The 15834-nt window shown below is 41.1% G+C and overlaps 1 protein-coding gene across 1 annotated transcript in view; it reads left to right on the top strand.

Moving 5' to 3' along the window:
- Nucleotides 1-15834, top strand: part of nbas (NBAS subunit of NRZ tethering complex) — a 157834-nt gene that overhangs the window by 68903 nt on the left and 73097 nt on the right. The window contains exons 37-41 of the mRNA XM_072362003.1: nt 1290-1472; nt 1975-2088; nt 3197-3320; nt 7402-7478; nt 8304-8441. Coding sequence (XP_072218104.1) covers nt 1290-1472; nt 1975-2088; nt 3197-3320; nt 7402-7478; nt 8304-8441 — 636 coding nt within the window. The remainder of the gene's footprint in view (nt 1-1289; nt 1473-1974; nt 2089-3196; nt 3321-7401; nt 7479-8303; nt 8442-15834) is intronic.

Raw genomic sequence — 15834 nt, 5'->3', positions numbered from 1 at the left:
GGATGGGAGGTCATTTGAAGCTATCTGTTGTCATTTTATTGTTGCATTGATGTTCCTACTGCTCACTTGTGTATATCTAATCCCTCTTGATGCGTGTGCGCACTCTAGATTTGCATTTATATGTCTGCTTGTGCTCGTGTGCATTTTATTCTTTTAATTCTCCAACCCTCAGTTCCCTGCTAAATAAAGTATTGATGAAAGGCGCTAAATGATTTGGACCCAGCGCACGTGCCCACAAACTGGTTGTAGAATCCTTTTCAGCTGTGCAGTAAGATTCTAAAACCCCATTAGTTTGTGAGAAAGGGATATTTATTTGTTTTATTGGTCATCATGCTCAGAATGGCTGAATAAGAGATCAGCAGTGTGCTCCTCTACTTTAGCTGCAGCTTGACAAACTGAGAAATGCATATATTTACCCTCTGGTGGAGAGTGTAAATATGCCGCTGTAACATGTGAAGTAGGTTTGACCCCATAGCCTAAAGCTGGTTAACCTGGCTTAGCACAGATCCTTAAAGCTTTTTAGTTTATTTGCTCCTCAATTTAGGAGCCATGTACAGGCAACAAGTGGAGAGTCCAGGAAGAGCTAGAATAGCAGATTTCTCCGGCTCCAGCTGTTAATGCTTTAAGCTCAGCTAAAAGAATTGTAGCTCTATTTGACCATCAGGTATTGGTTCTCTACTGGTCCTTTCACCTGTTCCTGCCGAGGAGCTGCAAATTGCATTAAAACATTTGGAGAAAGCAACAGTTGTGCTTCTAATGTTATTGGGTTAAGGAAACAGTTGGCATATAGAATATTATCATTGTGTTGTACTGTGCGAGTCATTAGAGGACAAGAAACCACAGAAGGGCTTATTTTTTAATGAATAACTGTCAAACTTCCATTTACTTGTATCATTTTTGGATAATTTCTGTGCAAGAGCACTCAATGTCTTCAATGAAAGGACTCTGTTTTACTGAAAGAAACTGGAAAACACATAGAGCCCAGCACTTGTTGATGTGCTTTTCCTCTTCTGTACCTTTTTTTTTTTTAAGAAGAAGAAAAAGGAAAAAAAAAAAAGCAAATCCCATAATACTACATCCAGGCACAAAAGCCCTCAGCTCAAAGTGTATTATTTGGTCTAATGTAACAAAGCAACTGCAGTGAGGCTTTGATGTTGCATTTTCATTTGCGGCAAGGCAGAAGTCTGTAACCTTTATGACTTGTAAAGCCCAGCGGCTTCTACGATAAAGACATTTTAGCAATCCAGAAATTGGTGATCATATTTTTTGTCCATCTTTTCACGACTCAGGCCCAGGCCTCCACATCAACCATGGGCTCCCCTGTGGGGGTAGCAGGCGACCTGCTGCACAGGACTACAGCTAAGACAATGGAGGTGCTCAGTACAACAAGACTGACCACAAAAGCTGTGCTGAGTGCAGTCAGCGACCACCGCTGGTGGAAGGAATCGCTCAGCTACCTCCGGCCGCTGCATGTAAGAACACGTGACTTTCTTTGTTATGGGTAAATAAACGGTGTATGTTTCGTAAACTGCATGATTTTTTGCGGCAACCTTGGCAAAGCAAACGGTATGGAACTGTGTACTTCATGTTTTACTCATAGGTTGCACAGTCTGCATGTTTTTCACTGTGTTTGCATGCACATGAAGAGACACGGAGAGCATCTCTCACGCCGGTGCTCGCAGACACTTTGAAGACTTCATCCAAAAAAGCTAATCAAGAGCTCATCTCTTGCATAATTTATTGACTCTCCTGAATATTTCAGTGTCTGGTGGTTACCAGCAGCTGGACTGGCTGGGGTGGTCATGGGGGTGGAGAATGATGCCGTCTCTGTCTGCAGCTATTGAAGACAGGGCTCTTTTGGTCACAAGTTTCTAAAGAGAGAAAAATTGAGTGGATGGGGGCTGTGGGACGTTGTAAGATGACGGAGCTGTGGGCATGTTGTGAAAGTTTAATGATGTTTTGATGGCTCCTCAGGGTCAAGACGCAGGAGCCACTAGCCAGGAAGGCGCCTGTGAGAACTCCAACCTGGAGCGTCAAGGCTGTAGCCCCTTTTATCAGGACCTCATTGAGGAGCCTTATGTAAACCCGGTGAGTGGCTTCAGACCAGTATGTGTCATGGCTCATTATTATTTTTTTTTTACCTCAGGCCATCTCCTCAAATTGCAGCAAAACCGCCCGAGTAGGCTCTCGACTTGAGGCACTTAATTAGATTTTTCCCCCTCGACTTATAAATTCCTTCAAAACAGCGGTTAGACATAATGAATATTGATTTCAAGTCTTTTTAAGCCCAAAAGCACTTTGGAAGGACTAATATTGCAGGAAAAGGAGGATAATTCCAAGCACAAAATGGTTAAAGAATAAAAGAAAAGAACACACACTGCTTGTGTTATATGGAGGAGAACATCTATAAGAAAAGAATGTTGACAGAAGGAGTTATGGGAGTATTGAAGAGCAAAAGTAAAAAAAGAAATAGATTGACCTTTTATATGTAGAAAATGGTCGCCCCAGGCTAAGACTTTGCTTTTTACCCAGAGACATATGGATAGCTTAAAGAGTGGACACGAGGGGAAAACAGAGAAGGCCGATACATCTCCGCTCATGACATTTTAATAGGCCTTTCCAAATCCCTTCCTTCACTTCATCTCGAGCGTTGTGCCATCTTCCATCATCCATCTAACAATAATTGCTCCCCACGTCCATCTGTCTATGAGCAGGCTGATCAATTGGATCAGTTTTTTTTTTTTTTACCTTACTAGTTGCAGAGAAAGAAGAAAGGAGGAGGAGGAGAGGCTGATTGAGAGAGAGAGAGAGAGAGACAAATACACCAAGACAGAAAGATGAATAGAGAGCTGGAAAGATGGACAGGAAACATTGAGTGTTTAAGCGATACCTTTGAGGCCAGCGAGAGGGAAAACTTCATTGTTCACTGCTCAGACACTTGAGAAATAACTCGGTGTACAAGAATCCTATAAAGCTATCATAAGGCCCTGTTGTTGAAAAGCTTTGTTTAGCTCTGAAGTGCATTTGTTTACTCCATCTCTCATCTGTCAGGCTCCATGAGCATGAAAATGCTCCGTCATCTTAACCACATCTCCATGTGTTTTTCCTGATCTGCTCCTCCTCCTGCCAGGATTTCCTTGCTGTAATGATTTGTACTTTATCTCTCTCTCTCTCTCTTCTCCATTCTGTCTTTTAGAATCAAGATGTGTACTCATTCTACAAAGAAATGCCTCCGGAAAACTTTGCTGAGGTTTTGCTGAGGACGGGGAAACTGGCTGAGGCCAAAACTGAAGGAAAAACCCTGTTTCCTGCTACAGAGGGTAAGCCTGCAGGAATGGTTGACATGCATATCACATACAGCGGCAGGAGAAATGATGGTAACCCTTTGGCTGTACCTGGCTTTCTGCATGAAATGGCCATAAAACTAATGTTGGGTGAGAGAAGCTCCTAATTACACCTTCAGTTTGGTTCCATTTATTGGATACTAGGTTTCATGTGTCTCACACATGCTCTCGGTATATTTGAAGTTACAGAGTAAAGCATTTACAGGGATATTTGAGCAGAAATGCGATTTAGCAGCCATAACTTGGATAACTTCCTTTTTTTTTCTTTTCTACCCTATGAGTGACCTTAAGAGTTGTTTATATTGTATGATGGCATGCAGCCTCTCCCTCTCAGTATCCCAAAATGAACTCAACAAACACCAGCTCCAGAGAGGTTTGGGTACTGTTTGCATGTGAAAGCACATGGAATTTGGTACAGGGACACAAAAGTACCTTTTTTACAGTAATTTACTCTCTGTGTAACATCAAGATCAACATTTTGATCAGGCTAAATTCCTCCTGGATTATTCAAACCATTGGTTTCCACTTTGGAGTTTATTTATTCCGCGGCGTAATTTTCCACACGGACGTTGCCATCATAATAAATTCTGAAGTGTTTTTACATGTTGTTCTTATTGCGGTTTATTAGATTGTGGTGTAGCAGCAACAAGGAACAGACCATCCTGTCTGCATCTTTCAGCCATCTGTGTCCTCATGTTTTACTTGTGTGTCATTCTTTTCTGTCTACAGTAAAATTGCACAAAATGAGGCTTTCTTTCTCGTTGTCAAACGTTTTCAAGGTTGCGCTCATCAGATTTAAATATACTTTAAAGTATTTTCACAGGTTCATGTTTTAGATCGGCGTGCGGACTCAGATGAGCGATCTGTGTGTGCGAAGCAGTCGAACCTTTTAGGTTTGAAGAAAAACGGTTCCAGTGTCAGTTAAGACCTATATAAGATATGAATTGTTTGCATTTTGGTTGGTGCAAGATTATTTAGCAATAATATGCCTTGAATATCCATCTCATTTTCACGAGCTTGTGCAGTTGTAATTTCTATAGTTTGTGATGTATTCCTCGTTTGTTTTGGCTGCCTCTCAAACTTTAGCGTGCTACCGAGTTTGTTACTTAGTGCAAAATTGTTTTTAATCATTTTAAAAATGTATGCGAGTCTTTGTCTGCTCCAAACACCACAAGCCAAAAAAAACCCTAAGTGTTGTTTAGCTTGAGTCGTTTGTCAGTGCTCCATCGTAAAAGATAAGCTGTGGTATTGTCCCAGAGTGCGATGTGGTTTACCACCTTCTCTATGCCCTACTCCCTCCTTTCCTCATTCATCTTAGCCAGGGAGCCCATGTGTGGTGGACTTTAGGACACAACATGGGAAGAATAGTCTCATATTGATTAATTAATGTATCCTCACGCAGCCCACAGCAACAGTAAATAATGGCGCATCACTGCAGTTATGCCGGAGAGATTGCATCAAGTCAAAACATCAAGGCCACGCTGCATGATGGATCACAGCTGCTCGCCGAAATCAATGCCACTACAAAAATAAAACGTGTGTGGAAATGCAAGGCACAGGCTTTGGCCAAAGAGTGCCAGTGCTTCAGCATGGCTGCACGGATCTCCTTCAAACACATGTAAACACATTCACACACACTGCTCACCAAAACCACGCTCTGTCATGACGTCGCCGTCGTTCGAGTGAATGTCTCCCTTCTTAAAAGTCACCTTCCCTTTGGAGCTGCTTACGGAGTGCGACGTGCTGAGAAAGAAGAAAAGGCGGCCCGGATGGCATGGCGTCTGATAACAAGCGTCGATTAATGACTGCCGTGTTGGCCTTCTGCGCCGGCTGTCCGCAAAAACGAACTAAGAGATGGCCTTTAAGAAAATAAATACATTGATTTTTTTTTTGCACCTGGCCCTGATAAGGTGGAGGTAATTAATGATGACGCAAGTGGAAAGTGACTCAAAAAGATTGAGCTGTACGTGGCGCAGACGCAAACACTCGATGTGAAGAGAGGCAGAGACACACATGTTTCTCCGAACCGCACTCGCAAGCAGCACGGAGCCCTGCCATTGGCTGCATTTTGACCAGGTCATAATCGGTTGTTTTTCACACTGCCTGCACAGGTGAAATAGTAATAAGTCAGTGTCGCCCCATCCAGCTAACAATGTGCCCGATTTAGCTGACACAGGAGTAGGAATGTGTGTGTATTTGTGGATGCGCGCACACACACACACCCCATCTCTGGCACCCTCTCCTCTGAGAGGTCTCTCTTTATCACTTTTCCACTCTATCTCCCTCTCAAGCAGAAATATTGTACGCTTTAAAGTCAGGGTTATCTGCTCTGTGTGTGTGTGTGTGTGTGTGTGTGTGTGTGTGTTTACCCCTCTGGTAATTCCTGTCCCGATGGTATCAGTAACTTTAGAGAGGCGTGTAATCAGCTCATTCTGAGGTGTAGCTCATTGAAACCCGGGGGGCAGGAGAGGAGGGGGAGAGAAAAGCGAGTAAAGGAGGAGGGTGGGCCCACTGCTTAAGAGAGCTGTTATGGCTCTTTAAAGTCACTCCACCCCTGCTCACAAATGCACACAAGAACTGAACATGTCAGGTACTGGCCGCCTGGTGTGTGTGTGCATATGCATATTAGTGTGCATTTTGTTCCGCAGCGACCGTCTTCCTTTGCTGCTGCCTCTGTCTCTCTGCCAGTGTCCATGCTCTCCTTTTTTCTGTCTGTATCATTTTATCTGCTGCTCTTATCACCAGCACAGGCTTCTGCTCTCTGTGGGTTTGAGAGTACAAAGTGATCCTGTCTGTTCCTCTCTGCTCCCTCCCACTGTTTCCTGAGTGTGTGTGAGTTAGTTTGTGGGTGATTAATTAAGTGCTTCTGTGTGCTCAGAGCTGTTGGGGTTCATCTAGTAAACCTACATGTATTCGGTTGTAATGGTACGAGTTCACTTGTGTGTGTTTGTGAATCCTGTTATTTGAGAATTTGAGAGTTTGGGAGAAGTCCCTCCTTGTGCCCAAAGCTCTTTGTGGACAAATCCCATTAGCCTGACAGGTTGATGTGCATTTGAATTTCACAATGCCAGGCTCTGTAAACTTAAGAGCCACACACAGCCGCAGCACACTAATTACAAATGGTGGTTTGAAGCTGTAATAATGAAGAATGAAAGGCACAAGAAAAACTTCTTTGGAAATTGACTTGGTAGCACTAATGTATTATAAAGGTTGGCATTAGTTAATTTTGTTGTGGCAGTTATGTGGTTGGATTTGTGTCTGGTCCTTTTCATCACTGATTGATCTCCTTTTCTCAAATAATCAGTCCATTGTTTGGTCTTTTAAAAGGTTGCAAACATGAAAAATGGGCATTGGAAGTTTTTCAGATTATTTATTTGCTCTGTCAGGCACTGAAAAGCAATACAGACTGACTTTACCATCATAAAAACTTCCCATAGAAACGATTTGTTTTCAATTTCAAACGAGTCTACTGGTACAAGAATGAACTGACTTATGAATATATGTATGCATGTAAACGTATATGTAAAGTTAACATGTATTTTTACATTGGGACACAGCCGTGGGTTGCAGAGAGAAACCTTTGACTTTTTTCCAGACATGGTTGTTTTTCTAGATTGATCTTTCAACTGAATGAGGCAAATTATTGTGGAATTCTTGTCATCATCAAACTCTTCCTTCTGTCTTGGCTGTTGAAGCCTAATTCGAGATTCAAGGGGTTCAACTTTAGAGCGTTTTCAGATCGATTTTGGACTAATTTGAAGAGCACATACTTAATCTTTGAAAGACGGTTCTTTGCGAACATGCTTGCAGGCACAGAACAGTACCCCTGCGAGAGAATGCAGAATTTGAGTGGATTTTTTTTATTGACCCCATCTAAATTTCTTCTGCTCCCCTTCTATATTTACCCTGGCATGTGTTGCATCTGACCAACCCCTATATTCACCCAAACATGAGATTATTCTTTTCAGTTGAGAAGTTATACTGGGTTGTTAATCCTCAGTGCTTTAGTTAAAGTTTCTTCTTTCTTTCCCTCTCTGCATCACTCCATCCTCTCCAGTTTTGCTGCAGCTGGCCAACGATGCATTTCCCAGGGACATGATGCTGGCTCTGTCCTACTTACTGGCCTTGCCTCAGGTAGGTGCACACACACACACACACACACACACACACACACACACACACACACACACACACACACACACACACTCAGGTCTTAGAGAATGGAAGTGTTTTAGTAAGACTGTTGCAGCACATGCAGGCAATAGATACAAAGGCAGAATCCCATTTCTTAGTGTCCACTTGCCTCTTGCAGCTGAGTTGGTGGGGTTGTAGAAATATTCCCAGCTAATACATCATCATTTGTCACAGATTAATTTTTTTCACAAGAACAGATGTAACACAAGCAGAGGTGTCAAACGTGTCAAATTAAGTACATATACACTTTATGTGATCACTTTATTGAGCTGTGTTACCGTGGTGTGAACGTGCAAAACAGAGAATGGGGCTAAATGCAATTGTATTAATCTTAACTTTGCCATTAGTTTGTCAAATGTTCACTGAAAGTATCACATTGTGACAGCTCAACAGATGTTACATATCAATATTATATGACTAACAGATGAACTCATTAATTAACATCCATTCTGCTTTAAATGTAGTACATATGTATTTTTGCATTGAATGTTTGAGAGGCAGTGACCTTGTAACACTGAACCACAAGTGTTTGTGGAAAATCAGTTGAACCTTTCAAAAGAAAAATGAACACCTTTCAAAACATCGACAAAAGAGAGATGCTGTGTTAGCATTTGAATTGCAGTCATGGAAACCAAACTGATTCTAATTTGGAGTGCATTTTTCAAACTTTGTCTGTAGTACAGTCGTATTTAGTAGAAATTTAAAATGCCATGATGGCTGTATGCAATAAACGGCGTTCTAACATAAGGTCTGCCTTACACGCAGGTATTAGATGCCAACAAATGCTTTGAGAAGCAGTGCCACTCTGCCTTGTCCCTCCAGCTGGCTGCTTACTACTACTCCCTGCAGATCTACTCCCGCCTGACGCCCTGCTTCAAGGACAAGAACCACACACTCTACCAGGTCAGTGTGGAATTCCAGCTCAGTTTGAGAGGGAGGGGGAGGTGCTGTGCTCAAGTGGATGTTGTCAACATTGATCGTTGGTTCTTTTTGTAGCTGTCCTGAGTTGATGAAAATCTTAAATCTCTTAAGTATTGTTATGAGCCTTTTTCAGACTGCAAAAGCTGCAAATAGCCAACACAGACAGAATCAGATGAAGGGAAGCGGGTCAGAGAGCAAAAAATAACTCGTAGAAGGAAGAGACAACACCTACAAACAGCAAGCATTTGTCAGATAAGACCTTCCAGAGTTGAAAGCTGTAAGCACATAAAACACTGGTCTCGTTTTGGCTTTTGAAGAAGTTCCTTGACACCTAAGAAACTAGTGCAGTGAAATGCTTCAGCACCATGGTGGCTGCAGAGTGAAAGCAGGTAAATAGTGATTTAATAGAATTTGTACTATATTTATATTATATTTTCCAAGCTGTAGAATTTTTTATTTATTTATTTATTTTTTGGTCTAAGCTCTACTGTCTCTGATGAGTCAGCATAATTTACAGAATGGGTATTAAAGATGGCAGCAGTCAACAATAGCTGATTCTAATTTAAGAGGTAAAGCTAGATAGAAGGTGTTATGTTATTTTTTTTCTTGAAAGAGGAGCAAAGGAAGAGTTAATATTTTTGTGAACTCCCTCCACTCTACTTGTCTAATTGTCCATCACAGACTTCACGCAATCACCATCCTGGTGTTGCACTTGCACTTTTCTAATCACTTACCTGCAAAGACTATTTCAGATTGTCGAGTGTTATAAATCCTTTGACTGATGTTAGGTTAGAACCTTCAAATCCTTCAATCCTTCAAATTTAAAAGACGGCGCTGGAGTGATCAGGATCGATCAGGATTTAGAAGTTTTTAGTCCTCCATGGTTAAAGAAACAGCTGTTTTCAAGGTGTTCATCATCACATCTGTCAGTCTGACAGTAAAAGCGGTATCGAGGAGACACCTTGTGCTAATTTCGTTAAGTTTGGCACACATACCCTCTTGCACTTACAGAAAAACATAAGTTTGATGTCTATAGGCCACATTGACTGTGAATCCACAAGTTAATTATCGTATAGGTCTGTGTTTTTAAAAAAAAAAAAGAAAAAACAACCAACTGTTAAGTAAATGTTGGACTGTTCAACTATTTGACATGCAAAAGGGAGCTAAACAGTTATACATTTTATATGTAACGAGGTTTAACCTTTCTTACACAGAATGAATAAATGAGTTCCAACTATTGCACAAAGGTTAGTTAATTATCCTGCATTCAAATGCTGTTTGCCTGAGGAGTTATATCTTTGGAGCTATAAGTGAGCGTGTCGTCTGCACAGTGCTCAGGTTAAAGGTTAATGAATAAAATGGATAAAATATCCTGGATGTGTACGGTAAATTTAAAAAAGCAGCTTTCGCAAACATTAGAAATTCTCTTTACATCTTATGTGACGGCTAGAAAGAGGGAGAAAATGACCCCTGTTGCTAAGTTATCACATCTAATGACCTGTACACATCCACATTTTTACCTCATAGATATGTGACCCCTTTTGATTGGCATTTTTCAAGAGCAATGCGGCAGAAACTTTGCTCACATTCCACGCTGTCTGACTGTTGCAGAGGAGGCATATGTGGAAGTTTACAGTATATTCTTATGCTTTTGGATTTTTGATTAATTGAAAAATGAATTGAAAAATATTTGAATCCTCAGTATGCTATTGCCATGACGGGGGGATTTAATTGAAAGCCACTATGGACACACTGTTTGCCTCTCAATATCCTTAAATATGAATTTGTGGGCATTTTTTTTATTATGTCTGAGGGCAGTCCAGGGATCCATTAGTACAGGAGCATAGGAAACCCCAGATGGCACAAAACTCTAGTACAAGAAAACTTTTTGGACATGACCTTTTTTGTATGTATATATCTCCATGTTTCATAGTTTTTTTTTCTCCCCACCCAAATATTTAGATTTTTACAGACAAATGTTGTTTGGTTCTTTGGATTGGGTCGAGTGTGACAAGACTACAAATACAAATGACTTTATGATTTGGAGACACAGGAATACTGTTTCCACAAATACATTTTAAAGGCTCTTTTGTAGCCTTTTGAGTGGCAATTTTTTTTCACCCAGAAACGCAAGCAAATACATCCAGAACAAGAGGAAAAACACATACATATGAAGGAGAAGAAGAAGTGAAATGTGCAGCTGAGTGGCAGGGGTGTTTGGGGAGGGGGTGGGGGTGGGGTTGGATCCGAGGAAGAAATGGCTCTGACCTTTTCCTTGAGTGGACCGTCGCTCTCATGGGTTTTAGTCCAGGTAGAAGGAGGGAGGTAAAGTGTTGAAATAAAAGAACTGACAAAAGAAAGAGGCCAGCAGAAGAAGTGGATAAGTGTGTCCCAGTTGACATTCAAGGTCAGGACTGTGCACAGAAACGCACACTCGCACATCCATACCCACACAGGTACACTAACAAGTTACACTCGATGCCACACACACACACATTTTCATCCCCACACTGATGCACACATCCTTCCTGCATCCTAATGACAGTAATCACTCCCCAAACTCCTGCCTCAAGTGAAGTTCAAGTCCATTAACTTAAGATATATACAGCTTTTCCTCTGCTGCTCTACACTGCAGTAGTTGCACTTTCATTTTTAGTTAATTTCTTCATATTTTTTCTCTTTTCATTGTGCTAAACTTAAGTGCTTGTTGTCATTTTGTTCCGCCATCACTCAACTCTTACTGATGGGTGACAGTTTGTTACTCTTATGGGTGGTTGAGGCAAGAAGAAAAGCTGACGACCTATACGTTTTATTTGCTCAGCAACAAAGTAACTTAAAATAAGTACGTACAAAGCAGGCCGTGGTTGTAACGATTTGTGCAAGTGTGATGTGCTGTATTTGAGATCATCAACGGAAGTACAACACCTGGATGCTTAAAAACCTTTGTCTGTCAGGAATACAGGTTGTTGTGAAACGGACCTTTGACAAGTTGGTAACATCCGTTTATTTCTACTTTTATCTTCCCTATATTTGGAAGAAAAATGGATAGATGTGGTCATTTGGTTCTGTAAAGCATCAAAACTGTTACTGATGTCGGTTACCCAGAGAAGAGTCTTGATTTAAAGTCCGTCGGCTGCTCTGCTTTTTATAAAACAGGTGTAAAGACTGCAGTTATGGTCGTCAAGTTGAACTATTAAAAACAGTTGTGGTAATCTTATACTGATGCTGCGACACTATTTACTGAAACAATGCTGATGTTGCACGGCAGATGTGTCTGTTCTCTTTTGTTGCCATGACATATTAAACTTGTGAAGCCTATTTGTGAGTGTTAACCACTTCAGTTATTTATTTAAAGTCCTGGTCACATGTTCAGCCTTATAATTGTTTTATAACTAAATTTTGTTCAAACTTTCATGCTAAGCAACGGACGACATTGTGGAAATTTTCTTTGTTCTTTCATTTAGTAACACTTTCATGTCTTTTTTAGTGTTATGCTTTGGTTAGAAGAACATTTTACACTCAAAGTCAGCAGGTTGCTTGTTCTTTGTGTTTAATGTAAGTCCCACAGCATGAGAAACCACAAAGTCGGATTGGTCAGCAAGTGGCCATGTTTGTTAGACAGACTCGCTCAAAGCAACATGGACAACTAGCGGACAATAACATCATTTTCAATACAGAAAAATGAATGAAAGCATCATATTTGTTTTATCTTGTCCGATCTCAGAGCTGAATGAGACTTTACGCTTGCCCAAACAGAGTTTACTTTGCCTGGGCCAACCTCTGAGCTCTGGCTGAAGCCCTTGCCATGTGACAGTTGGAAAGCAGGATTAATGGAGAGCTGAGTGGCTACGGTTGGTTTTGACTCGTGCACATCTGCTGTACTTCTGCCTCCCTGTCCGACGTACATGTGGTGTTGAAATGGAAGAATGTTGGGCGAAGAAACAAAGATGGTACAAGCCAGAAGCGTTGGTAGCCACCTCCGGGCAAAGCTACTAAATCTTTATTTTTCTAATTGCACTTTTTATTGCTCTTGTTTGGCCATAACCAGTTATGGTTTATGTGTTCTCTCCCTATTATGCTACCATTTCTCACTCCTTCAACGCTCCGTTTAGTGTTTTCTCTTTCAGCCCATTGGCCTGTCTGACTCTCGTCAATTCTTAGGCCTCTCTATTCACAATGCTATCTTGACGGTGCACGCCTTGTGCATTTTTCTTTCTGTAGCTCCCTTGCTTTCTGTTATCTTTTGAGGGCATACATTTTACACACTGTGATATTTAATTTCAGATAAGTATGACAGGGTGTATCTATGTTTTATATGCACGCTCGCTTTGCATTGCAAATGAGCTTTGTAGAAGAAAAATGTGTGGCGTACCCGAGCGTTCTTTTGTTACACGTATGTGCATGAACCTTTTGAGTGTGTGCAATATCTGAGCATTACTGCAGGCGGACATGTTTGTGTGCATTTCAGCGTAAGATCTGTTTTCCCGTGACAGCGGGTGGTGCATGCGTGTGTTTGTGTGTTGCGGTGTGTCAAGCTGTCTCCAAGTGTATCCCGCTTTCTACTTGAAGAGCAGTAACACTGTCTCAATAACTCTCGTGCTTTTTCAATTCTCCAGCCGCTATCACATAATTTCATACCCAGGCAATAAGACACCAAACACTCAAGCCACCAAAGTCATCTAGTCGCAAATAGAAATGAAATTCTCAGAGGATTTACCCGAGGTGTTTGATGTGTTTTTAAAGCCTCAATGAGCCGCCTGTTGTCTTAATATTCTGCAGATGCGGTGTGGTGGTGTTCCAACTGAGGCTGGCTGAAAAGCAAAGATTAACAGTTAAGGTGAAGGAATGACTCACTTCGAATCCTTTTAAAGTGTATTTGGCTCATGATTTAAGATTTAAACAAGAAACAGCTATCATAATGAATTGATGCTGTATGCCATAACGGTCACATTGAAGAGGCATACAGCACTTACAGTTTACACCTCAAACATCAATTTGCTCACTTTCAGGATAGAACAATTAGCAACAGTCATTTCTATATTTGGGATTGGTGACCTGTCCAGGTGCCTGCCTGGTGCAAAAAAAAAAAGATGGATGGATTTCACATATACTTGAGGCTTTTTGTATGTGTGTGAGGAGTCGATGAAATTAGGACCTAGCGTGATCTGAAGGAGAAGTTAGCATAAGCTTGGTGGAGCAGAAGTAAAATCAAGGCTCCATAAGGAGCCTTGGCACACTCAGCTACAGGCTGGAAGAGCCTGTGGCCTGGGCGAGCCACAAGCCGGCTGACTGGCGGGGGGTTAATTTCAGTATTGCTGAAAGTGATATAAAGTGAATACATCATCATTCTGATACTTCCACTTGCATGTGACCTTGTATAATTTAGCTTCTTCTTCGTGATAATTGCTAAACAGAGCATAGTTTAGTTAATGTGGGGGTAAACATGATATCCAGTTTAATCTGATGGTAGGTGGAGGTGTGGGTGGGCTCAGATTAGCTTGTTCATAGATCCCTTTTTAAGACTGAGGAAAAACAAATATGGCTCTTTACCATATCAGTCGTGCCTTTTTATAGGCAAAAAGAAACCATCCTTGTTAACCTTCTTCCTCTTCATAATTTACACATGCCACAGAAGGATCAGCCCCACAGTTCTTACACACATCAAGCCAATGTCACAGAATGAGCTGAACGACACCAGTACTGTGGGTCAGAGTGAGTTCTGCGATGCGGGCCTGATCTGTGTAAGCACACACGAAGCAGGCCAGCTTTGCTTCTGTTACTACCTCCTTTGCATGCTCAGAGGCGTATCAGTGGCAGATTACTCCGACACAGTGTTCCTCCTCCGTTCTTTCACGCATGACGCGATGCGCAACGAAGGTGCATTAGTCTCTTCTTAAAAAGTCCTATGTGAAAGCGGCTTAAGAGTCATACCCCTCGCCATGTCTTTTTGGGGAGTGGTACTTTAAAATGATTGGCCCGAACTACAAAACATGAAAACCAGTTTGGAATCCGTTACTGTTCCATACAACTTAAATCCATTTTAGAATAGATCAAAACTAATTATCTCCAAATTAAACATCTTTAATTCTGTATCTCTTTAGCCTAGCAAGCTTTAGTGTACAATCACTGTTTAACCACACACCAACTTATTTAATTTGGGATCAGTTGTCACATTTGGCATTTTTATTCAAGCTGTAAAAAATAAATAAAACGCTCCCATAGCTAGACTGTAATTTCTCACCTCTCTCAACATTACCACGATGTGATATTCTTGTTGTTTGCCATCATATAACATGAACTCTATATTTTGAAGTTCACTCGGTGAGAGACTTTTTTGTGCATTACAAGTTCAACAGATCTGTTTACAGCATTCGGTCCTCTGCTCCTGTAACATTCACTTGCCCACTTTTGACTTTTGGGGCCTTCAGCTGTGACTTTTCCATTTGATTGTGGCTCTCAGGCATGATGGAGCAACTTATGGTGCAGCGACACAGAGGCTGAGTTTCCATTACTCTCCAAGGCATAATGAACCGTTTTCCACTTGCGTGCACTGGAAGTTTTTATTATTCTGGCTGAAGTGCTCATTTGCGAAATAGGCCTTTTTTTGGCGTAATTGTTTGGTTGATGTTTACACAATATTGCGAAATAGCCCTATGTATGTTTAAGTTTTGATGTCCATTTACCTGTCTTTTTTCTTTCTCCTTTAATGTGAGTTTTCCCTCAATACAGGGTGAATTCTAGTGTGTATGTGTGTAAGTGCTTGGTTATGATTGTAGCTGTGAGTGTTCAGCTGCTGTATGGAAATGTGCTGAGTAAAGCGATTGAGATTTTTCACTCAACCATTTATCTTTGCCTGCAGTCGCAATTTTCTCACTTATTGAGTATTGATCACTTTCACGCGTGATGCATAGAGGCTTTTATAAAGCAAACACAATTGTGTTGCATACAAACGGAGCATGATTGTAGAGGACATCATGCAGAAAAAAACAGCTTAGCTCTTCGCTTATCTCATTGCAACAAGAATAAAAGTCCACAAATCATGTTTGGGCACTTTGCTTTTAGTCCATGTACTCCGATGGAGTCAATGAGCTGTTAAAAATGTTTCCGCAGCAATAATGTTTATAAGTGCCTTTTCTTATTCGGCCCAAATACAACAGTTGAGTAACTATTGAGTTTTTAAAGACTAACAATTACTATTCACTGAAGAAGTCTTTATTCAGAATTTCCGTTCTTTGCGCAGTTCCAGTAAAAGTTGAGCATTTAAGACTTTTCCCCATGGTTCACAGTCATTGTAGTTTGTTTTTTTACTATTCAAGGTGCCCATGGAAGTGCTGGAGCATTGAGCCAGCTTCACATTGTTGAATTGACTGAGCTA

This window comes from Leuresthes tenuis, unplaced genomic scaffold, assembly GCF_036924035.1.
Source record: "Leuresthes tenuis unplaced genomic scaffold, fLeuTen1.0.hap1 SCAF_13, whole genome shotgun sequence".
NCBI lineage: Eukaryota > Metazoa > Chordata > Actinopteri > Atheriniformes > Atherinopsidae > Leuresthes > Leuresthes tenuis.
The sequence above is the reverse complement of the archived record's forward strand: the minus strand, read 5'-3'. Positions and strand labels throughout refer to the sequence as shown.